This window comes from Nothoprocta perdicaria, unplaced genomic scaffold (assembly GCF_003342845.1).
Source record: "Nothoprocta perdicaria isolate Ctin4 unplaced genomic scaffold, notPer1 scaffold_41, whole genome shotgun sequence".
NCBI classification, from domain to species: Eukaryota; Metazoa; Chordata; class Aves; order Tinamiformes; family Tinamidae; genus Nothoprocta; species Nothoprocta perdicaria.
In genome coordinates this window covers 4,097,231-4,121,941 of record NW_020455655.1, presented here as the reverse complement: position 1 = coordinate 4,121,941, position 24,711 = coordinate 4,097,231, and the positions used below count along the sequence as shown (strand labels likewise).

Sequence of the window (24,711 nt, the reverse complement as noted above, 5' to 3'; positions counted from 1 at the left end):
TCAATTAAAATTACCTTTAATACTCTAATGCTTATTTGCAGAGATAGATAACTTCTTTTCAGAATAACTTCTTATCTATGAAGGAAAACAGGGCTCTTTGCAGCCTGCCTGGCTCTGGGGCTGCCCGACCACCCGCCACCCCCTCTRGCCACAGGGAGCACCCGCGAGCCCAGCCAGCCCGCCCAGTTCCTATTTGTTTAAGTATAAAACACTTCTCAAATCATTTTGCTTAAGAATCACTTTGCTTTAGATCTTGGGCCTATTATTAATTTCTACCTTGTTGCATCAGAAAAACACAACGTCAGTTTTTTTGGCAAAAACATACCGAACTGGCAAACTCCTTTGCTTTGCTCCGCTTGCTCTACAGAAAGGTGGCGCGCCGTGTTCCCCACAAACAGCTGTGGTTTCCCTGCCTCCCAAGGACACCCATCTCGGCTGCGCCCCAGCTCAACAGGGGCTCCGGGAAGCAGCCTTGGCTGCAGGAGGCCGTTTTCACGCGATCCCCAGGGGACTGACAAAGACGACAGCCTTGGGCAGAGGGCTCAGGCTCTCGGCCACGAAAGCAAACAAGGAGCTCAACCCACACGAGTTCACGCAGTTCGTAAGGGCCATAAGATGGCCCTCATGTCCTCAACACGCATTCTTCAGGAGCACTAACCCTTCTTTCTTTCTTYTTTAATGGCTTGAGCCATGTTTACATCTATCATCAGAAACACCAAAGAAGCTTTAATTTAGCAAACCCATCTTCTCTCAAGACCTAGAGCTCACCACCACATGCCCAATGAGTTTGCCAAGGCAGCTGGCTTTCACTCAAAGCTGCAGACAACTTTGGAGCCAAGACGACTGCGCTTTTCTGAAGACACAAGTCAGCCATCAGCTGCCTTTCACTCTAGTGCAGATGATCCTACTTTTAACAAGACAGCTGAACGTCTAACACATCTCATTAGCAGTGCACATAACTCTGCAGTTACCTAAGGTAGGCCACCAAAGCTTCAAAAATGTGCCTGTATTTTGGATGTCTGTCCTCTACTTCTCTCCGCTGGGATTGCACCGAAAGCACCRAGATGTCAGCTGAAAGGGAGAACCATTTTCCAAATGGAGCGTCACGAGGGCCAGTCTGCACAGAAGCACAAAGCAGCCTGAGCCAGGAGGTTTCACTGAACTCTTGGCTCTAGCTAAACCATGCCAGAAATATACGGGAATAAACAAACAGATTAGGGAAAAAAAGGCAGAAGAAAGTAATAATCTTCACTGGGAGGAATGGGGCAAATGTAAACTGAAAGGGCCTCTGTGTGTAACAAACAGGCTATAAAAGGAAGACTCTGTAGAGCAAAACCTGTGTGGGCTTCTTCGGAAAAGAGAAAAGTCACAGCAGCCATCACAAAATGTTACACCTGGCACACAAACACATTCRGTCCAAAGAAGAGAAAAGGAGAAAAAAAAAGCCTGTGTAAGTTCAAAACCAGACAGTTCTGGGTTGATAAGTTAGCAAGAAAGCCAGCAGCACTGGCAGGACCGGAGCAAACGCTGCTCCTGGGCCGAGCTGGCGCAGGGGCCATGCTGAGCTCGCCATTGGTGCGGGGGTCACTGTGGCAACAGCCGCCCTGATTCACAGCTTGAGCCCAGGAACCACAAGGGCCCCACAGAGGGGAAAACCTCAAACTGGCAGTGTCTAATTTGGTTGTGTTTATGTTCCTGTGCTCACTATTGATCTGCCCAGGGCCTAGGATCAACAGCAAAGACTAACCACCTCTCCAGGCCAGACTTCCTAGGCAAAATAATCTCCCAATGCTGCTTCCTGCTCCAAATCAAGAGACAGTTGGATCCAGCAGCAGGCAGTTGGGAAGTGGCTTCAGAGCCAGTTCAGCACCAGGCTCCTTCCACAGATAAGCACCTGTCTCTATCTCCTCGCTGCAGGCTGGGGTTTCTGCTGGACACGGCAGTCCTTGCCATAAAGCAGAAGAGGCAGCATCCATGGAGGCAGGACCCACACCCCACAAGGAGGTGAGACAGGTTCCTAGCAGAACAAATATACTGGGGAGAAGAAAAACAACGCTGGAAATAACCCTTTGGGACCAGTTTAACCCTCAAGTGACTATTAGTAGAGTCGCTAATTAATGGATACACTGACTCCAAAACAATAACTACATTGGTGTCTAACAAAGCTAGAGGCTAAATCGGTTAGACACTCCAAATGATAAATACTTGGAGGCCACTGAAACATGTTACTCAAGTTCATTTCAGACACCTTCATTTGCTTCTCAGGAGACCCCAACCAAACAGCATCTACACAGCAAGCCAATATCCTGCTCCTGTCACAAATTTACATCCTCTCATCTGTTCCCAGGACATTAAGGTCTCCTAACTGCTCTCCTTAAGTTACAACATCAAGGGCAAGCTACATGCAGTTGTTAAAGAGACCCTTTACACTAGGTTATAGGAGAAGAAATCCATAGAAAGTATGACCCAAAAGATGCTATCTTTGTGAGCAACAGAGACTCTCACTGGAACTGCCCACAGCTGGGACTGGGCATCAGCTCCACCAAGAGCTGTGCTACGTTTTGGAAGCCCTTACCTGCTCAGCAAGGATACCGCACATCTCAGCGCTGTGGGCACGCTCTGCAGAGCGCAGACACCACTTACATTTTAAAACAAGAGCTCATGTTTGCAGGATGTCCCCTCCACGCTTTTTAGCCTACAGTGAAACCAGACTAAGGACCTCCTGGAAGGCTCTGTGCCTTCTCCCACGGTACGAGCAGCAATTCATTTATTACTGAACCAACCACCAGCATCAGATACCAGGCACTGCAGGCTGTGCTCCCAGGTCTACTGTAAGAGTTTCCAACCCTGAGAAATTATAGTCATCTTTCCTGTTTGTACATTTGTCTCTATGAAAACTCACTCCCATTGCTAATAGCAATTTATTTTCAAAATCAAAAGCAATGTAAGATGCACAGGCACTAGTCTTGCATGGGTTGGCACAGTTAATTCCCATGCTTTCCATTCCACTATGAGCAGGAATAAGTCAAGGAACTTTGTCAATCGCTGGAAAAACCTTGCACAGACAAGTGCTCTCAACCAGAAGATCAAGGCAACTACCAAGGAAGGGCAGCACCACTTTTATGTGGCTAAATCCTTTTCCACAACTGATACGCATCTTCAAAGAGAGTATCTCAAGTCATGAATTTTGATTCTATTTTATAATATGTGCCTTGTTCACATCCAAAAGTTAACAGTGAAAGGAAGGAAGATAACAGATTCTTGTTAACAAGATTGTTGCATACAAGATTTTGAAATTACTTTCCTACATCAAAGGAGCATTTGTATGTTGATATCATCTCTGTAACAGCAAAAAAAATGACACACAGCAGGAGGCTGTGAAGACAGCTAATTCTTGTGACAGACTGTAGAGAGTAAACACAAAAATTATGTGGATGTATTTTGCATTTTTCTTTAAAACAAAGATTTATTTCCTCTTTTTCAAAACTGTCATTTCTACAGAGGAATAAGTCACAACAGAAATTGCATAAGGTCACTGTAGTAAGGCAAGAACAATAAAGATCTAGAGGATCCACAAGAAGAATGGATTCCATTAGCATTTAAGTAGAGCTTTTAAACTTCCTAGAGAAAAAAAACTAGGTGATAATGTATGGTTTAATTTCAGAGGTCAAATGTTGGTATTAAACCAAGGAAGCAGAGAGAAACATTCCCTATAACAGGATATTTTTGCCACAATCACCAATCACCTAGCAAATTGTTTAAGGCTCACCAATGCTTTCAAAAAGATCTATCTTCCTTTACCCCAACAAGGGAGCAGGGAAAGGTTGACAGGAAAAGAAGCACTTCCTTGGTTCTGTAACATTTGGTCCAAGGTAAGCCATCAACAACAGAGCACATTCCTATACATCTCTGGGTTTGGTGCTTTCTTAATCTGCTAACTTTGCTGACAAAAACAAGCTTTTACTACTGTCAGCACTGCAAAACCTATAATAGCCATGGCTGAGCGAGCTGGAATTTTTATTACTGGCAATAAGGTAGGATTCAGGCAGAAAACAGCTTGATTGTCAAATCCAAATGTGAGAGCTTGAAATACTGGTTGTTTAAAAAAAAAAAAAAATCCCCTTTTGACCAGTAAACTAAGCCAAGTTTTATCCACCATGACCAAGGGAGAACAAGCGTGGAGCCTCCCACTGCAGAGAGCGTCACTCGTGGCAAGGGCTCTGCGGAGGCCTCGCTCTGTGCCAGCCTCCGGGCTCCACCTGCACGTGCGCCTGGAAGGGGCAGCTGAACAACGCGGCAGAGCTCTCCACAGCACCGAGGGTTGTCAGAGCATATGGGACCAATCAGTGATAAGAGACGTGGAGGAAGAGGTATGCGGCTTCCTGGAGCACCGAATCCAGGAACTGGAACGTCCAAGTGTGTCTGTCAGGAACTGCACGGCCAGTCTCTGCTCCTGCATTGCCAGGGACCAACTCCAGCACCTTGCCAGCCTGCAGGCCACCTTCCCTGGTTCTGCTTCACAAAACCCTTGTCCAAACTGCACTGAATGGAAAGGGGGACTTGGAGCTCCTTCTCCCCTCTTTATTAATAAGCTTGTCCTCCTCAGGTTCTTGTGAGGGTATCTGCACAGCGGGACACAGGACAGGGAGCATCCAGGGTAGCTCCGACTCCAGCGTGCTCAGGTCCTGGCGATAGGACAGCCGCATCCCCATRGTCTGCACAGACGAGTCCTGCTGTTTGCACAGCTCTCGTATGCCCGAGACCAAGGCTCCTCTGCCATTTAGAAACCCACAGGGGTTTTCAGATTTCTTTTTTTCTCTCACATGAAAAAGGAGATCCCCTGCATGCCAATGTGACGCACACGCCTCTCTCTCTCCCTTGGTGTTGGTCCATACTTTTTTTTTATATAGCCCAGAAAACAGTTATTTAATCTCTACGCAGCATCCAACTGAGCTGGATAGAAACAACAATTTTTTTACATATACMAGTTCATCCCAATTTAATCATTTAGAAACTAAAAAAGCAATGTTTCTTCCTAAGGCATTAGGTGATTCTCAGGTCAGCTCAGCAATGAGGCGCCCGCACCCAGAGCTTTGGGGGCTGCTGTCTCAGGACATATATTGCCATTGCCCATTCAGCTGAGAATAAAAAAATAATTCAGATAAGTTAAACTCACAGCTTAGACCATATTGCTGTATTCCTGTTGAGACCTTTCTAGGGACAGACAAAGCAAGCTGCCCAAGGGAGCTCCAGTCCCCTGTCAAATGACACCGGCTTTCCCAGAGCGCTGCGTTTCTGTCCGCCCGACACCAGCCAGGGACCACGGTGAGCTAGGTTATGTCCAGCTGCACGGGCAGCTCCTACCCTCCTGAACAGAAATGACTATAGGTCTTAAACAAACAAACAAACCAACAACAAAAAAACAGCATATCTTGACAGAGAGGGAATTAMAGGAGAAATCACCAACTAAGAACATCAACTCTTGTTATTTTTACTATGACAGCACTGAAACATATAGCAGTTCTATAAACACACAGGAGAAAATCACTGCAGAGGTTACATTCCAAAATGGGATTTTCTCTCTCTCTCTCTCTCTTTTTTTTTTTTGTTAGTGCTAATGTGGTTCTCGCCAATTTTTTAGACTGGACATCCAAAACTATTATCAAGATCACACAGACCATGCACCCCACACTGCCACAGACAGAGGAAGCATYGTCACTTGTTCTCCTTAGCCTGCCTTCCTCAGTGCAACATAACCTATCCCTCTGGCCTCCCAACTCACTCACAAGAGCACTTGCTCAGCCGAGCAGATGCGCTGTATTTGCAGGTGCAGCCTGTTGTACCTAAACATGAGCAATGACATCTGAATCCTTGAGCTAATGGAATGTGAAACAGTTTTCAAATAACTTAAATGCATTTTCCCCACTTTTTAAAAACAATGCATTATGTCTTTGATCAACACTTTCTTTGCAGTGAGTTTTGATATCATTTGTATCCAGAAAATAAAAATAAGATAACCACAGCTCCAGCCACAGAATAAAACTCCTTTAAATTCAGAAAAAAAATCCTTTAAATTAGACAAAGCTAACGAGGATGTTTAAACCAACAAACGTGTGCAGTCCTTGCAGCGCAGTTGCGCAGTTACTTATCTCTCGCAAAGCAGACAAGCTGCACGCTGGCCTTGACTGACCATTATCATTCAAAGTTAACATTTTTCTGTTTGACCATCTTATCTTCCGCCTGAGCAATGCAAACTGACAAGTTACTAACTAAAACATCCCTCTGTAGCCCCAAAATTTCTGCCAAGGCACAATGTGATCAATCCCAGGGATTTTTAAATAAGAATTCAGTAGATATAAAGCAATCGCTGAAAAGTACCCAAGTCCTTTCCCAGGGGAGGCTCTTCATTATTCTGTGCCATATTTGCCGCTGCAAAGTGAGTTTTCTCTTGCTGCCRGGTATTACTAATGCTATGATCTTTGCATTTGCCTGGAAAGGTGCTGGAAGGTTTAGAAACATGTGTTTATTGGCCTTAAAGAAGTTATTTTAATGAGAACAGTCAGAATCAATTAATTGCTTTTTCTGAGAAGTTTTTTCTTTTTTTTTTCTTTCTTTTTAAAAAAAAACAAGCAGGGAAATGTTGACCCCAAGTCTGTACTCCAAGTGTGAAACAACATCACAGGACTGACACAAAAACAGACGGGGGACTCCGGCTCCCGGGGCCCGCCAGGACTCGGCGCACCGCAGCCTGGGCCTGCCTGCTCTCTGGTTGCAGGCTGTCTGCCCTGCTAGTGCCAGCAAACGCAGCATCTAGGGAACAACCTTGTCATGAGCTTCAAATATTTAATAGACTAATGTTTATGGAGGGTAAGGTGTTTGGGCTATAAAAAGGGCAAAGAAAACATAAATTACAGACAATAAATTAGATTTCAGGTTTATGTCCCACAGACTGAACAGGAAGACCATGAAGTGTAAAAACACAACTGCTGATTCAATGAGGAGCTCTGTACATGTTAATCTATAGCCAGCCCAGGTAATGATACTATACTCATCATGGCAGCACACCTCTAGGCTAAGCCAACTTTACAGACTTTGTTATGGTACCGTAACAAATTTATTTGAATTAATTCCTATTATTCTATATTTTTCTGTCATTTTTGGGGCCGGCTGTGTGTCACATCGACAGCAACCCACTGGTAAGTCATGGTATTCCYGTTCCCATCACGGATGCAGTGACCTACAAGCAGGCTGACAGTTTCATTTCGTGCCAACGYCCCCAGGCAGGCAGGGATCTCCGAGCCCCGTGGACGCCCACGGTCCCCACCTGCCGCAGCACCCCAGGCCCACAGCCCACTACAGCACCCCAGACCGGGTTTTAGCTGGGTCAGGGTGGCAGGAAAAGGGCAGCTGAGAGCAGCTAAGGACACACAGCTCCAAGAACAGCTCCAAGGTGATTTAAAGATGCAGAGCAGCAAAAACACAACACACATGACAGTTTCTTTAAAAAATGGAAATGATGGCTACTATTTGGAGTGTGTCTGTGGGAGAGGTAACGATTTTCCCTACGCTTGTTGAAAAGAAAGATGCCACAGAACTAGTCGGGCATTCATACTGCGGGAAAGCATTTCACAAATGCCTAAAAAGCAGGAAAACAATTTTCAGACATGGAAACAATTTACCTCCAATCTGCAGTTTAACACCRGTGACAGCCATCATCGTTGGGCCATAGAGGTATGGCATGTAATTCCCATTTTCCATTTCAGATCAAAATTAACTTTGAYCAAACTATTGGTGCAGGTATCCCCCTTTTTATAGCAAGTATCCATATGAACTGATACAGTTACAAAAATAGAAGGAAATAGAAGGAAAATGTTTAACTTTGCAAGCAAATACCTTGTAAACTGTGTTATGAAACCTGTCAGCACAAGCTGAATCACACAGAACTAGCAGCCCATGCTTAATGTCATTTATGACACTCTCCATTCATATTTAAACTCATATGCATAAACTATAATTAAGTAATTTACACATGAACTGATTATTTATGTTTTGTGCTACGAAAAACTAACAGTTTTCTCCCACAAGATGTGACTTATTTTGGTTAAAAATGAGACCATACCTACAATTTAAAAAGCCAGCACGGAAAATATTTTTAAGCATGGAAAAACATTGCAATTCTGAAAGATGATGAAAAACATTTTCTCATATGACAGGCTAGAAATAAGTTTACCGGTTTTCAGGTGAAGTTAGATAAAACCTAATTTTTTGGTTTATTTGATCTTGTGTATGCATCTAGGAAAATACTCCTCTACTATTAGACTGATCTATAGCAATGGCATTTTAARAGTTATTGAGGATTAGCAGTATATTCTGTGTACTGAGTAAGCAAATTCAGGGAGATTTCTGATTCCTAACTGTGTTTCTTTGTAACAGAAAGTCTCTCTCACTGTAGGATGGTGGCTTTGTATCTGCTGGTGAGATGTTAGTGAGAAGAGACTGGACCTTCCTTTAAGACCTTAACACAACAAACTTCTTTTTAAAAAAAGGGCAAATTGACCAAATTGTCACCAAATCCTAACTAGTAAATTGATACATTTTGGACAATAATAATTTGTCCCATAGATCTAGTATAGAGCTAATTAATAATGTCATACTGGATACTTGACAACACAATTCATCAATTGAGAGTTTAACTTTTCCTGAATAACCCCCAGTTGCAGAATGCAGCGTCACACACCCAAAGCTAGCCCTGAAGAGCAACGTGTCCTGCAGGCAAAGGCACAAAAACAGCACCGGGGCCGAGGGCCGTGACCAAGCCCTTCGCGGCCTCGCTCAAGGACCGCGGCTCCTGGTTGTTCCCGGCCTGCTCCAGCCCACACGGCTTTGCTCACAAGAGCGGCCTTTCCTCGCAAGTCTCTATATTTACACCTCATACCTCAGCACAACTACTTCCTGCTAAGTCTACCTGGCCAAACAGGGGAAAACTGCCAGAAAAGCCCCTGTACCACATATTGCAGCGTGAGAGCAGTGTTCAGAGCACCAGAATTCTTCAGAGCTTTCACATTCCTGCTGCAAAGGAGCCTGGCCTCCTTCAACCAGCCCAGTGGTCCATCAGCATCAGCTGCCATGACCTACTGCAGTGCAAAGGGCCACAGGAGAAAAGGAGGAAGAGGGCTCTGTCCCCCCGTCCTCTGTACCAACTTCACGTCACTCCCACAGTCCTAGTACAGTCCTGGCCTTGATGATATTTGSCCAGATGAGAAATGTTTTTAAAAGCATAATTCCACAAGTTAAAAACACTGAAGTCCACTGCATAAGTTCCATCATTTTATTTATACCCTCAAACAGCATAAACTCTACAGACACAAGCACATCCGTGTATTGCTTTCATGCTACATCAGTAAGAAATTGCAAGTGTAAAGAACAGACCATGACACTATTAGCATGGGGAGAACTGATCACCAAAGGCCCTAGGCACGTGTTTTGGTAACCTATCTGATGAGATCTTCCAGAGTAGGRTCATGGACAGCAGGAGAACACAGCACTGCCCACTCCAAGAGCACAGTTACTCATTCTCCAAGGCCAAGCTGAAGAAACTCAGCTAGCTAAGGTGGAACCATCCATCCTCATCACCTTCAGCACTTTTTGTACAATCTCCCAGCAACACCAAATTCTGAATTTTCCTGTAGTGAATTTCCTGAACTCTCAGGGCAGAGAGGGAAGATGTGTAAGAATAAACCAGATCTATTTATTTATAAAGAAAACACATAAAAGTGAACATTCTCTATTTTTAAGTGAGCCAAATAGCTAGGAGTGCATACATGTAATTATTAAGGAGAAAAATCAAAAAAATAGATATCTTGGTACTCTCACACAGGAGCGGCAATCCACAAAACCCTGCCATTGCCACTACCCTCACTCAAAACTGCTTGACAGCTTAATGAAAACAGCAYTGGCTCTAACTTACAAAGTACTATCTGCACTTCACAGCACTACGTAGAGCCACACTGCAGACCAAAGTATTTTTAATATCTGTTAAAGGAGGCCTTAACTGGTTTTAGAAGAAACAGGACTGCAGTAATAAATTTGCTCTCGTGAAGCATGGGCTGGAAGTTGTACCCTCCTGTCAGCAGGTTCACTGTATAATGTATTGCCAGGCTTGGCTGCAGGGAAGCTGTAGCTTGCAGTTAATGAGCTGTTCAAAGTATCTGTGAAATTGTCAAGTTAATTAAGCCAAGTTTAGTTAACAGTCATCTTTTAAAAATTTTCTATGAAGACATAGGCTCTAAAGCACCCAGCTATGCACTGTAGCAAACTGCTTTGCATTTTTCTGAACCAAGAAATTAAGAGTTCATGTGATGAGGGAGAATTCTGCTTCACAAATTGACTTAAGAGAGTCCCTGGTTACCTCAGCATGTCTGGGAGAGAGCTTCATACTTTCATTTGTTTTAGAGGGTTAAGAACTATAAGCATTTGAAAACAGTCAGCAATCGCTTCCGAAGGTATCCTGACCTCTGGAGACAAAAGCATGATTTGGAGCAAGGAAGGAGAGCTGCTCGGGAAGCCTTCTGTGCACATCCAAGCTTTCATCGCTCTGCTGAATTCTGCAGATGGGTGCACTGACACGATAGCCATGACACGATGCGCCTGTCCTGCTCAGGTGAGGACAGAACACTTCAGGGATCATCAGGGAGAACACGCTGCTCCATAGGACCTGAATGTATGCAGGGTGGAACAGAGCTGGYCTCATCCTTGCTGCTGTTCATGGCTTGGAACACGGAATTTGAACCCATATCACTGTCTTTCCTGTATCTTACACCAGGTTAGCACATGTTAAAGACCTTGCCCAAGCTAGATAAAAACTTTCAATTGTATCAATTTAGCATTTTGATTTTTATTTAACTGCTAGCTAACTGGAAAACATCTTGTACATATCCCTCTGGACAGCCTGTTCATATCTGTTCCAGAACAAAAATATCTGTAGTAACCAAACTGAGTTATAGCCATCAATTAATTTGAGTATAAGAACTTGTGTGTAAACAAACCATTAATCACTGGCCTCAGTTCACTCCTCAGTACAGAGTTCAAGGTTTCCCAAACATGACTTGGGCTCTTAAGGATACAAAGACCTTTTGCAGCACCAAACAACAGGAGGAGTGCAGTGCTATTCCAGCTGCAAATCCTCCACCCTGGCAGTCCCCTGTTACACTTTCCCCTCTACAGGAAAGAAGTTTTGTTGGTTTACCTTAAAGTCATTAAACTACCTCAGAATGGGCTGTGGAAGCCCCTCCTTCATGATAATCTCTTTAGATTTCTACCTCATGGATCCTCTTACATTAGAAAAGAGGATAAAAAATGCTCTTCACTCACATTCACCTGTCTACAAAATGAAAAGGAAAAAAAAAAGATGAGGTACTGTACAGATCCCTGAAACTCTTACAAAGCAGTATGAAGTACTRGTCAAGGTTTCAAAGATCCCCACGATCAACAGAGGGCATTGCCCTGCTGCGTTCACCCTGAAATGGGATAGCACTGTTGCAGGAAAGCCTAATCCCCAGATGCAGCTGGGCATTTCTCTGATCAGTCAGCTGGAACGCCGGTCAGCTGGGGAAAACACGTAAGGAGCCAGAGACCAGAAGGATCAGATTTCCASAGGGGGGATAACAGCTCTTTCTTGCAGGTCAGCTGTGGAGAAAGGGCAAGAGACCGCCCAGCCTCATTGCTAAACACACTCTTTAGGAAATACACATTGAGAGTCTCTGCTCCAGCTAACTATGGAAAAGATTAGGAGTTCTCAAACAACTTTTAGGGCAAATTAATACCACTCTTCCATGACTAGGTAAAGATGCCTTGTCACGGTTCTGGTCTGAAGAGTATCCCCCACCAGTGGAGTCCTTAGGTCAATATAGGAAATGCTCAAAACGCCTGGGAAGTCAAGGGGGCCCCGCTCTGGGTTCTCCCTGCAGAGACAACAGAGGCTCTGCAACCTACGAGCAAAATCTCTCATCATGACCTCCAAGTGGAGCACAGACCCCTCACTTGCGTTCTGCACTGGTCTTAGACCTCATGGCTAAATTTAGCAGGCAGCGATAGAGCGGTGCAATGTATCAGGGCAAGGACCTACTAATCCAAATAACTTCTGTACATAAAGAGCTGGACATGGCAGCGGTATCTGAACACCTAGAGCCTGCAACTTTTGTTTTCAGCCTAAAGGCTCACAGTAGAAAAGCAGAGGAAAGCCTCTTTTTACCGACTTCGCAATGGGTTTCACTTCCACAGTCCTCAGGCTTCACTAGTCTGCTCTGCGTAACAGCAGAGCAAACTTACTCCATGCAGCAAAATTTGACCCATGAACCACGTCCCACACTCTTAGCAGGATTCAACAGTAGAAAGTTCCTGCTGCCAGGGGGGCACAAGGAAGCTTTGTAACAGCCCTCACAAATCAGACAGCCAAGAGGAAGTTAGGGTACAGCCTCAGAGCTGCCTAACCCCAATAGCAGCCCTTTCCAGTTTAAGTAGCCAAATAAGAGCTGGTCTACCCTGCACACTCTTTTGACAGAGCAACCTCACTGCAAGCGTTTCACAACAAGTTGAGTTCTTTTGAAAATCTGAACTAAATCATACTCCTCTGAAAACCTGGTGCCTGGCAGGTTTCCCATGGTCACACGGTCACTCGGGGCTAAACCCTGGGATTAGCAAACCCATAGACCTCCCAGAGACTCACTCCAACCCCCAGGCAAGGCTCCCTCCGACCAATGCCCGCTCTGCCACACTGAGGTTTTGCACTACTACCCAAAAATAAAACTAACAAATAAAAACRCTATAAATGTATACACATTGACAGCATTTTTTTTTCAGTAAAATATCATAAACTGATAAATAAATATTTATCTACAGGAATCGAGAGTAAAAAATGCCTCCCAAATTCCATTTTCACTTGTCACCAATAGCACACACCGGACCTGTCGTCAGTCCCTCAGGAACCAGCACTTTTCCTCTCCCGCCAGTGCCAGGGGGACATGGACACATCCCTGCCTCACGGAGCAGTTCCAGGTAGTGACAACAGCACTAATGAAACTTTCACCACAAACACTAGGAGTTTCTCTTAACATTTAGACTTTTTTTTTTTTTTAAGTTAATCCTTTCTTTTTTTATTAACAAGGGTCATACAAGCTGAATTTCTCTTCTCCCCAGAAAGCTGATCTTGCTTCTCAGCACTGCTGTCAAAAGCAGGGTGCTATGAAAAGGCTATACTGGTTTTTTGGAAGGAAACTTGGTTCCAAACAAGCCACCTTTCTACTACAGTCATTTCTAAAACGCTGCAATGAGCTATAATATTTTAGAAAACAGAAGCTGCTCCTAAAAAATAAATAGCTATCCCAAAGTAAAGCTTGGTAAAGGCTTTAAGGTAAGGTTAAAAAAAATATAAAATAAAAAAAGAACCATCAGCCACCTGATCCATGGCACAGAGAGGAAAGTCTCATTCCTCTTGGAGGGTTTAAAGGCTGCAACCGACAGCACCACCAATGCTCCAGTGACACACCTTACTTGCAAGGCATTAAACAACAAGGCACAAGACACACCATTTCCAGAAGTGACAGCATGCGATAACACAGCTAAGTGACAGGATAAGCAGAACAGCCCTTTTATCTGAAACTCTGCAGAATGGTGGTCAATTCCACAGCAAAAGAGCAAAAGAAAACAAATTCTAAGCAATTGGAAGTTACAGTCCAATCAGTGGAAGCACGCAGCAGGTCTGAGTTCATAGGACTTGCTCTTCCTCTCTCTGCAGTTCCTGACAAAGCAAAAGCAGTCTGGGTTTGCAAAGTCTCCTTTGCCCACATTCGGAAACCTTTCGTCCCGCTAAAACAGCGAGGCTACCCTCAGCTTTCCTTCTGCAGGATATTCTCCTCATGTATTTAAAAAACCCCTTAGCTTCTCTAATGACAACATCCTCCTCAAAAAGCAAACCCATACTTGGTTTGTTTTCTTTTAAACATCGCTATTAGTTGTTTGTGGTCCTCAAAACAACATTTGCAGGATCAAATACATGTCCTCCCATTGACGGCACATCAGGGCTAAGTATTCTCTACCACAGCACAATAGGCTTTGTAAATTATTCCTCTGTTTAAAAATTCTGCTCAAATGGCATTTTTTTTATTATGTATGTCTACTTACAACTAAGTCCTAGGGAGATGCAACTAAAATATAATTATGATATTACTTGCCAAAACTGTGAAAAATTAGATGTAAATAAGTATGTCCAGACTAAATCCAGAAGAGGAACCAGAAAAGTTCTCCTCATTTTTATAGTTTTAAATAGGTTCCTGCATCTTTTTCCAAAGTCTACTTTGCTGACCACTGATAGAGGCAAAGCACTGCATGAGACAGACATGAGCTTGGCCTGAGAGCAACTCTGATGTTCCCAAATACACAACATCCAATACACAACATCCTCAACACCCTACAACACACAATTAAGATCACGCCTGTAAGCGGAGATGCACAGTGAACAAAGCAGATACACAGCAACCAGTGTGGCCCAGGTCCTCTGAGGTCAGTTAATACCTCTAACCTGGGCMACTCTGCTCCATCATCTGCAACTGGGCAACACAATACATCCCAAAACACTCCAGGTGTAAGTGGAGAACTACACAGATATGGTCACACACAAAAAATATTTTTTCAAACTCCTAGAAATGCAAGGCTTTTTACTTTGAGACACCCCACAAAAATGACAAGACTTGCACACTTCATTTTGACCAAATATTCATTTGTAAAGAATACAGCAATCTGTATTCTTTACATAGTTCCTCCTTGACAACAACTTTTGTTGCTCTATGAGGCTGAGAAAAAAATACATCTATTTACCATCCCATTRCTCTTATCACTAGACAGTTAATATCTGTTATTGGGAGATTTTTTTCTATTATATTATGCATTCAGCAATTATAAGACATGGGACCTATCTGTAAGGATCACACAGCAGTTCCACTAAAGAGTCCACAGAAATTCTACTCACAGCCCAAAGAGCAAATCCTGTGCAATCTGAAAACTAGAGCAGTTTTGCCACCSATTTCAGCACAGCCAAGAATTTGCCTAGTGAAGTTAAGCTGATGTCCTTCTGGAATGACAGAAAATAACTTAGCCCTTAATACYCTACTGCCATTATTTTGATTTTCAAATCCTGTATCCAACAGGGAGCTATTTTCTGCAGAGGCAAGAGGTGAGCACAGCAGTCCAAGTTCTGACTCACATACACCCCTCAAGCACACGGATTTTAATGAGGTTCAAGGATAGCATTTGGGATAGAATTTGGACCTCCAATAAAACTTGTTGCTATTTTGAAAGTTTTTTTTTTTTTTCATTTTGCTTTAAAAAATAAAGCACAGCTTTCTTGCCAGTAATCCCAGAGTCATCCACACTTAGCAAATGGCAACGCTTCCCTGGAGTCCAGTCCATGCATCCTCATGTCCTGCTCTTCATCCCAGGCCCRCATTACTGACCAGCACAATCCAGCTAATGGAAAAGGGCACCTTTATCAGACCTTAAACAGCAACAACATAAAGAGGAAATTCCTCCTGCTTCAAGTTACCAAGTAGTACATGTGGTTGGCCTCAACCATTTGCAAAATTTCTCACCAAACTTTTATAGAAAATAAATCCTTAAGCCTGAAAGAAACAGCAGAGTATTAGCAAAGGAAGAATCACACATGGGCAAACTTGGACTTTAAGGCTGAACACAGGTATCGAACCCTCCACCCACGACACAGGCACATTAAAAACTTGGGACCAGAACCTCAAACCTCTCTTCCAGAAATAGGTTTCTGCACATAAATAAAAAGCAGCAATCTTGTTAATTAAGTCTGAAAGAGAATCATCTCATATCTGATGGTGCAGACAGTGCAGCTACTCCTAGATACTCAACGATTGCATTCAAGGCAGATGGAGCTTCTTTTGTTCTACTTAAACTAAAACACATGCACAGATTGTTTCAGATGAGATCCTTRAACTCACATTGCAGAGCCCTGTTTGAGTTTCTCTGATTAATCTCACTAAACATGACAGCATCACAAACCTGAAGACGGAAAGCCATGGTAGATATGCAACTTTTGAAATACATTTTCTTTCGGTGGCAAGTAAGACGGGGCCTCACAGTTTCCACTGTATCCCAGTAAGGAGCTAAAGGTCACTGCTAACCCAAAGCTAAAAACAATGGGAAGTAAAGGATGTCATGCTTTATATTTGCCCAGTGATTCTGTGTTTTCTTTGTATGGATTTACTTAGGAAACTGGGAAATCTCACAAACAGGACAAAGATCTCAAGGTTACCATTATTCTCCTAACAAAGCCATGTATCCAAAATCTGTTCATGCCACTGTAACATGTTTGACTTATGAAGAAAAATACTTTAACTTGAGCAAGTTTGGTCTTTCCAAGCACACGAAATGTATGAAATTTTACAGGGAACATTCAGATTAAAAAGCAAAATAATTTTACTTTTGCAAGAAGAGTGACTTCTCACTACCCATCAAGAAGCAGACAAATCTGTTAAAACCATTACTTAACAAAGGGATTAGCCTCTACCACAACCAATAAAAAATGCCTATATGGTACATACTCAATTCACTCTGGAATGCAACACCTATTTGAGCAGCAAGACCACCCTTACACCAACACACCGTGCCAGCCTGACCGAGGGTCACGCAGTGGCTGCCTTCAGCGCAGGCGGCGGGGCAACCGAGCAGGATTTGGCTTTGAGGCCYGCTCCTCCACGCCTGCCAGCTCCAGAAGATGCAGCAGGACTCCCCGTGCTCCCCTTTCCTGTAGGATTTTCTGCACTGCTCTGCCCGGACACACAGGGAAGCGACAAGCAGCCTGCTGACAGCCTGCTGCGATGCTGCTGTGCCCTGCTCCGGGCCACCACGGGGCAGGTCCAAGGGGCAGGAGCGTCACCAGGCGGCAAGGGGCCACCCCAAGGCACCGGCCTCTCCAGCCCTGAAAGCGGCCACCCAGCAGGGCCGGCTCCGAGAGCCCTTCCCGGTGAGACTAAGGGCACCAAGCTGCTATCTCTGCCCCTTCGGTAGAATTGCCTGCCCCATTAGACTATGCTGTGACTACATAACAACAGAAATAACCCCCTGCCAATCTCTGGAGCATGAAACAAAGCAACTGAATGGGGCACAAATTACTATCCCTACTAGTGCTTTTAGATTTTGAATATTCTTTTTATCAACTTAATACAAGTTATTTTGCTTTTCAAGAATCTCTCTATATAAATTTTATATATATATATATATATATGCAGTAACAGTTAAAGGACTATCAAAAGCCACCTCGAAACATTACCACTCAAAATAGATAACTTATTTCAAAGCATCTCCAAGATAAAAAAAAGTCATAGCCTTCGTCCTTCCTTCCAAAACAAGGCCATACATGTGGAAGCTGGTTTATAAAACACTAAGCTTTTTACATAATGTAGAGTGACATATTTACAGAATTCAGAAGGAAGAGGAGAAAAGGGGCCTGGGAGCTTGATTTGAGGCCAACAGTTCAACCCCCAGTAAAAGGGAAGAGCCTGGAAAAAAAGCACAAATTAAGAGATTCTTCTATTTAACTTCACAGCACGCGCACCAACAWCAATTGTTATGCTTTGGTCTTAATGGGGATTTTAGAAAGGAACCTAAAGAGAACTGGCATGCTGAAACCTTTTTGCAAAACAGAGGGACTTGAAGAAAACTTCCTAGAAACCTCTGAATACTTAGAATCTGACTCTGAGCAACCGAACTATTCAGTATGTAATGCACATTAAAGCTCTTCAATTTGCATCTTGTCATCTCATGCCAATTTAAATCATGCTTAAATTAGGATACCTAATTGTTTTATCCAAAGGACTGATAGCAATGAGTAGAATGTCACAGGACAAGCAAATTCCTGGTGAAACGTCACTGAAATTAATGGACCTGACCTAATTCACACACTGGACATGAAGCCATGTTGTATTTGCAGTCCTGGAAACATTGCTAACAAGCTTTTAATTCCCTCCACGCCTGGTAGAGCTGGTCACCATTTGGATACATTATGTACATACACAGCACCAAAATAGAACACAATGCTGAACTGTTCTCATAAGTATGCAGGTGTTTATATGCTCCCCYGACCAAATGACACCTTATGGAGAGTTCGTAGTGAAACCGTTCTACCTTGAGGCCAATCTGCTCATTTATAATATTTTCTTTAGGTTTCATTCACCTTATATTGGTGAATGAAGCTCTACTCTAACAAGAGCTTTAGTTGTCCCAATCCCTAACTATTTATTTCTTCTTTCTGGACTGATTTTAGAGTCAGTTGGCACTCTGACTGCTCAAAAAGCAGAATATTTTCACTATGTTACCATTGCTTAAGTGGCTCAACTGCATAGTCTCTTCTCAAAGCAATAGCTGTTAGAGGTGAACAAAAGTTTACATAATACCCAAAGTAAAATATTAATTTATCACTGTTGACAGGGTATTGTCAATTCAATGGCAAGGGACAGGAAATTCTTCTCTAGTAACTATCACCTACAGCTTTTCTCCCTGTCTTATGAACAAAGTACATTTTAGTACTAGAAAGTTTCTCACTGTGGATAGACTTGCAAACCGGTCTAAGCAATACCATTAAGAAAGAGATCAACACTACAAATACGCAGAACTGTAGAAGTCGGGTTGTTTTTAACACATCCTTTTTGACCCATTCAGGTGCAGTGGATAAAAAAAAAGCCAGCAGCTTGGAAATTTCCTAGTAATTTTGTAGTAAACCTAAAACAGCCAGGCCTTCATAGACACCAAGTTCAGACTGCAGCAGGGAAGAACAACGCAGAGGGCAAAGGGAAGACCACGTCTCATGCCTCGCAGCTGAGTTTATGAGCTGAAAAGAGCCCCAGTGCAGCTCTCGCTGACAGTAAGTACTCCAAATATTCAGGGTCAGGGCTTGCTCGTCTCAGTCACACAAGAAACTGCCCGGAAATGCRGTGACACATTTAGTACGAGTTAGCTTGCATGACCAGAGAGGGACTACTAGTAACCTTTGCAAAATTAAAAACTCCTGTTAGGTTATCTTCATAGCAGAGGAGTGATCCTTATGTTGTGAGCGATTTAAAAGTTTGTTCAGTTCCAGTTTACAAGTAAAAGGAAATGAGAAGGTAAAGATAAAAAAAATGATTTAAATATTAACCCAACCAGAAAACAAAAAGCTCACATGTTACTACATGAGTTTACTTCACAGCATTTACAAATTAGTCCCTTATCTCTTGGAGAAAAGGGTTTGCTTGTTCCAACAAAAGCATTTAAAAAGCGAGCCTGGGAGCGCGGAGCCRTAAGCACTGAGAGGAGTCAGTGTCTCAGCGTGGGAAGGATCCTCTCARGGGGAGCAAGAATCTCTGTACGCGAGGGCTGACGTCAGTGGAAGTGGGAGGGAAACGGGGATGGGGAGGTTTGTCAGGGAAACGATTGAGGACGGTTGCAGTGGGAATGGGGAGGAAGGAGGAGAACGTGGGACGGCCTCAGTGGAAGCAGGGACAGTGCACAGGGGAGTTGGAAAGGGAGGGAGGGCTCGCGTGTTCCAAGGGGCAGGAATTACCAGAACAGGCAGGAAAAGAGTAGACAGCTTGAGAAGCCAARTCATGTACAGCTACAGGCTGAAATGAGAGCCAGTTCGGCACCAAAGACACAAATTAACATTCAGCCTTCTATATACAGAATTATGCAACTGCTGATTCACAGCGACGGCAAAAGTAACTGGCAATTTCACAGGTTTGGAATGAAGAAAACTTACTAGCAGTAATGCTGTGGATTTAAACTGGTTGTCTCATATCAGCTGATATATCAAATGTTGCTGGCTTAGGCCAACTTTTAATTCAAAATAAGGGAAGTTTGGATTCACTGATCTCTTTGCACCCAAATGCACAAATTTCTGTTAAATATTTGCAAGAAAGAGTTATGTAAGAGGAGGAGGAGGAAATCACACATGTGAAAGGAGGACGAGGTAAAATAAATATAAAATATTTGTGTTAGACAGTATGTTAATGCTCAGTAGAAGACTGACACACAGACATGACGACAGGACAGCATTTCCCCAGGAAGCCTGAGCCTGTTTTACACAAATGCTCGTGAAGTCCTTACACTGTGGCAGCATTTGCTCTGCTTATGTTGCTACAAATCAACAAGTATCACATTAGAAATATTTCAGGGGATTTCTGTTAAGCCCAAGTACATTGAACTACACAGACATCTAAAGAGGAAAATTAATTTCATGCCTTAATTAAGGCATGAAAAAATAGAATATAACAATTCTGAGTCTGCTTTTTTGAGACTTGGAGACTAACAACCCTGGAAACCTCTTCTTTACTGTGCAAGTTTCCTTTAATATACTCCCACCACAGCCCTGTACAAGCAGTACTGCTATCGAGTCTACATCGCGCACAGCTTTCACTAGTAAAAATACAGGTATTTAGCCGTGGAATATACATTTTGAAGATTAAAGGAAGGTTTTCCATGGTTAATTCACTTTTTACACTCAGCATTTATTCCAAGCTGCTCAGAAATTTTCAGCTGAAAGCCACATACAAAATTACTATTTAAGGATAGAGATACGGGTGACACTAACAGATGATCCTTGTAACAAATCATATTTGATAATTACATACTGTCACCATGCCTATATATACACACACCGAGATTAGGGATTACTGTGTATATCTGTGCACAAACACTTCAGAACTACTCTGCCAGTTTACTGTGGATAAATCTAGGTTGTTCAGCATTAGGAAAGACAAGGTAACTTATCCAGTCACATTTTGTGAACGATGCAAATCACAGACCATAGCGTGATGACACCACACACACAAAAAACTGATTGTCTACCATTTGATTAGAGGAAGGACATAGTAACACATAAATATAACATCAGAATAAATCTTAGGGCTAATTAGCAATATATATATATATATATATAATGACATTTTACAGTTAACATTCCTTTTATCTTTTTATAACACTGAGGTGAAAATATATACTACAGCTAACAAACTGATTCTATCAAAGTCACTGTAACACCTATTGCACGTATTTTAGTAAACCATGCTAATTCTAGCAAACATGTGGGCCAATAGCTAACAAATTGTTCTAGCTAACAAATGGGCCAATTTCATTCTTAGCTCTCATACAGGACTTTCTTGACATTAATCTGTGCATTTACCTCCAAAAAAAAAAATGTGCATGAGCTTCCATTACAGTGCCCCGAACTGAATTAAAAATGCCATTGAGGCAGATTACTGGTTACCCACACAAATTCTGATTACAACACCAAAGCACAACAGGTACAAAGCATCTTCTAGCTACTCGAGGCATCAGAAAGGGCCTATGTGCCACTTTACAGAGTAGCAATAATTTGCAGCACCACCCTAATTCTCCCAGTTCTGTCACAGATAGAAATACTTTTAACTTCAAAACTGCACAATATCCTGCCCAAGGCTACTTTTAGCTTCAATGATTTCAGTCCCCTGTCCCTTATCTTCAAGGTGTTCACATCTTGTATCCTTCTAAACTTCCCTGTACTGTGAAGAGAGAACCTGCAGAAGTGCAGCTCTCTCCAGCACAACTTCTGAGACAACACAGTTAAACTTTAGCACTGTAAGTATTGCATATCTAATCACGAGATGCCCACTAACGATAAAAGCACAGAATAAAATACCATGCTGCCTTATATTTGAGGAGTATTATAGGATTTTACACATGTAAATCTTAAAAATAGGTTTCATTCAGATTTTGACCTAAATTGATCACAGATTCCACTCTCATTTTTCAAAACCCACAGTTTTGTGGAAATATTTTTATAGTAATGACAAGAGTTGATGATACCACTGAATAATAAAAACCAGAATAACTGCCAATGCAATCACGGTACACGTTAACCAAAATCATAGAGCATCTGGCTGAATCATGCACACATAGTAACAAGTAGTTTTTACAGTTATTTATATCAAACAACAAAACGTAATAAAACTAAGTTTGCTTCCCATCCATGATTACAGAAAGAGGTTGTTTTCTGCCTCGAGAAGTACACAGAAGTAAAAAATCACACAGTATAAACTTCAAGAACTTTTCATTTAAATTTGTTAAGGTACAACTGAAAACTAAACAAGCAAAACAATTGTCAGGATCTTAATGGTAATTTAAGTTTCTCCACTAAGTTTTCCAAGATTGCCTAAGYGAGTCTTTAGTGCATGAACTTGCCGTAAAGTCCAGTTTCCTGGACTGAACAGTCCTACTAACACGGACTTTCAGTTTAACGTGACACCCCTCGCCTTTGTGTTGTTTTAGGTATTACTCATTCTTTCTTCAACTTATTCTATATAGAACGTATCCACATATTCCACTTTTTTTTTTTTAATCTTATGAATTGAAAATATTAAATCTAGAAGAAAAGAAAAGAAAATCACCCAAGGTACTGGCAAAAATTGTTCCAGGCCAGTGCTCTACAAGTTGCCTTAATAAGCACAAAGAATCCTAAGAAAACTGCAAATTATTAGAGCTTCTGTAGGCCTGCAAAACAGTTCACATTTTGGTAGTTACTGACTTCCTCTTAAGCCTGTACCTTATATTTAAGACATATTTGTTATTGTACTAAGCAGAGCTGATGAGCCATATTATACAATATCCCTGGGAAGCTCCTTTTTTTTTTCCCCTAACAATTGCAATTACTTGTTTTTGCAAAAAGAAACAATTCTCAAAAATAAATAGATAACCAAAAGGCTACAGTATTAGGAACTAAAACGTAACCTATAAACCACTAGGCCATCAGTGAAAAGTAAAGAGGAAAGCAAATCCTCGGCACCACCAACTCTTTCACCTGAAAACCCCACAGATTGCCATTTCTTTTTGGTCAGGGTCTCTCTACAGCACACAGGTCTCATGCTGCACCTCTGTGCAAATGTACCCACACGGACACACACCCACAAATATGCTAGAAAATGTCCTACATGCAGCAACACACAAGGTCAACAAGTTGTTAATGAAATCAGTAGCTAGAGCAAGAACCGCTGTCCTCTCATCGCCACTTCCCGAAGGGAAGACGGAGGCACACGAATTCCCCAGCCCATCCAGGTGGCTGCTCTGGGCTGTGCTGGCCGAGAAAGGCGAGCGGGGACCGGGAGCGCCCAGTGCCCAGGGCCGTGTTGGAGCGCGGCTCCCGCACCACAGCCCCAGCAGCGCGGGGCCCTCCGCGCTCCCCGCGCCCGCACCCCGCGCTCAGCCACCAACCACGACAATCAACTGCTCTGCTCCGTCGCGTCAAGAAACTCCTTCTATGGAACCAAGAACGAGGCTTGGGAGCATCCAGAGAGTCGATTCGTGAGACCGACCGGTTTATAAACGAAAATAACAGCTCAAGCAAGGAAAACTCTCCCGCAATGTAACGCTTAGGCAGGGAGACTCCTCGGGTTAAATCGCTACAGCCAGCCCCTGTTCTGAGAGAAACAGGGCTTACATTTCGCACCCTTTTTTACCTTAACACTGGATCTGCTGGTCTGAGTCTCTGCCTCCATGCTCTGGCTGTTCTCTCTCTTGTCTTTCTTAGAGGAATTAGTCCTCACCTTATAAGTGGATGTGTTGGAGGATTTAATGAATAATCCTGGGACGGGGTTGCCTTGCTGCTGTTGAGACATGGTTGTGTTGGTCTGGTGAGGAGAATTGCACTCCTCGGACTCTTTGCTACTGTGATAGACCACTCTGCTGTCAGAGATGTGGATGCTTGGAGCACAGCCCATGCTTTGTGGCCACCTGGGGAATATTTCTAAGTTGTATATATATATATATATTTGTGGATATATATATAATTTCTTTCCTTTCCGTTGGTATTTCCCCTCTGCTTATTTTTTTGTTAACAGGTTGAACATCTTTCCTGCGTCTCCGCTACACTCTGAAGCATTGTCATCAGTCCCTTCTACACCACCAGAAATGTGTCTGTTCTCCAGGTCCTCCAGGAAACGGGTCCTTTCAGCTCAACCTCAGGAGTGGGTTGGGGAGGGGAGGGAAATCAAGAACTGGTCGACTTCATCTTTTCACAGATTAATATTAAATTTTTCTAAGCCATCTGAGAATCTCAGCAGGGTTTTCTTTCCTTCTGGGGAAGAGGAAGAAAAAAAAAGGCAGAAAAAAAAGCAAAAGTAAAAAAAGAAAAAAAAAATTAAGAAAACCCAGTCCCCAGAGCCACACACACCCCAGCGTCTTCCCGGGCTAGGCGCTCAGCGCGGCCGGGGGCTTTGCGCCATCTCCTCGCTGCCAGTCCGGCGCGCGGCGCATTTTGCACCGGGCGCTGCTCGGCGTTACCGATTAACCCGGGGCCGGGGCCGCTCCCGCCGCCTCTTCCGCGCTCACGCTGCGCTCTGCCCCGCGGTCCGGGTGGAGGCTGGGGGTGCAAGGGGGGCAAAGCGGTGGCGGCGGGAGCCGAAAATAAAAAACAGATATAAAAAAAAGGCAAGAACGCGCGGCCGCCCGCGGAGCCGCGTGCGCTCCTCACGCCGCGCAGCGCGCGTCCCGCGCCGCCTCCTCCTCCTCCTCCGTGGCGGCGGCGCCGGGCGGCCGCCGCGGGGGTGACATTCACGTCGCTGTCGTCGGAAGGAAGAGCCCCCGGTCAGGCGCCTGGCGGCCGCCGCCGCAGCGGCCCTGGCAGCCGAG

The 24,711-nt window shown here is 43.4% G+C and overlaps 1 protein-coding gene across 1 annotated transcript in view; it reads right to left on the bottom strand.

Annotated features, from left to right (window-relative positions):
- Nucleotides 1-24,179, bottom strand: part of PDE8A (phosphodiesterase 8A) — a 109,477-nt gene extending 85,298 nt beyond the window's left edge. The window contains exon 1 of the mRNA XM_026045802.1: nt 23,541-24,179. Coding sequence (XP_025901587.1) covers nt 23,541-23,801 — 261 coding nt within the window. The 5' untranslated portion in view covers nt 23,802-24,179. The remainder of the gene's footprint in view (nt 1-23,540) is intronic.
- Nucleotides 24,180-24,711: the final 532 nt, after the last annotated feature.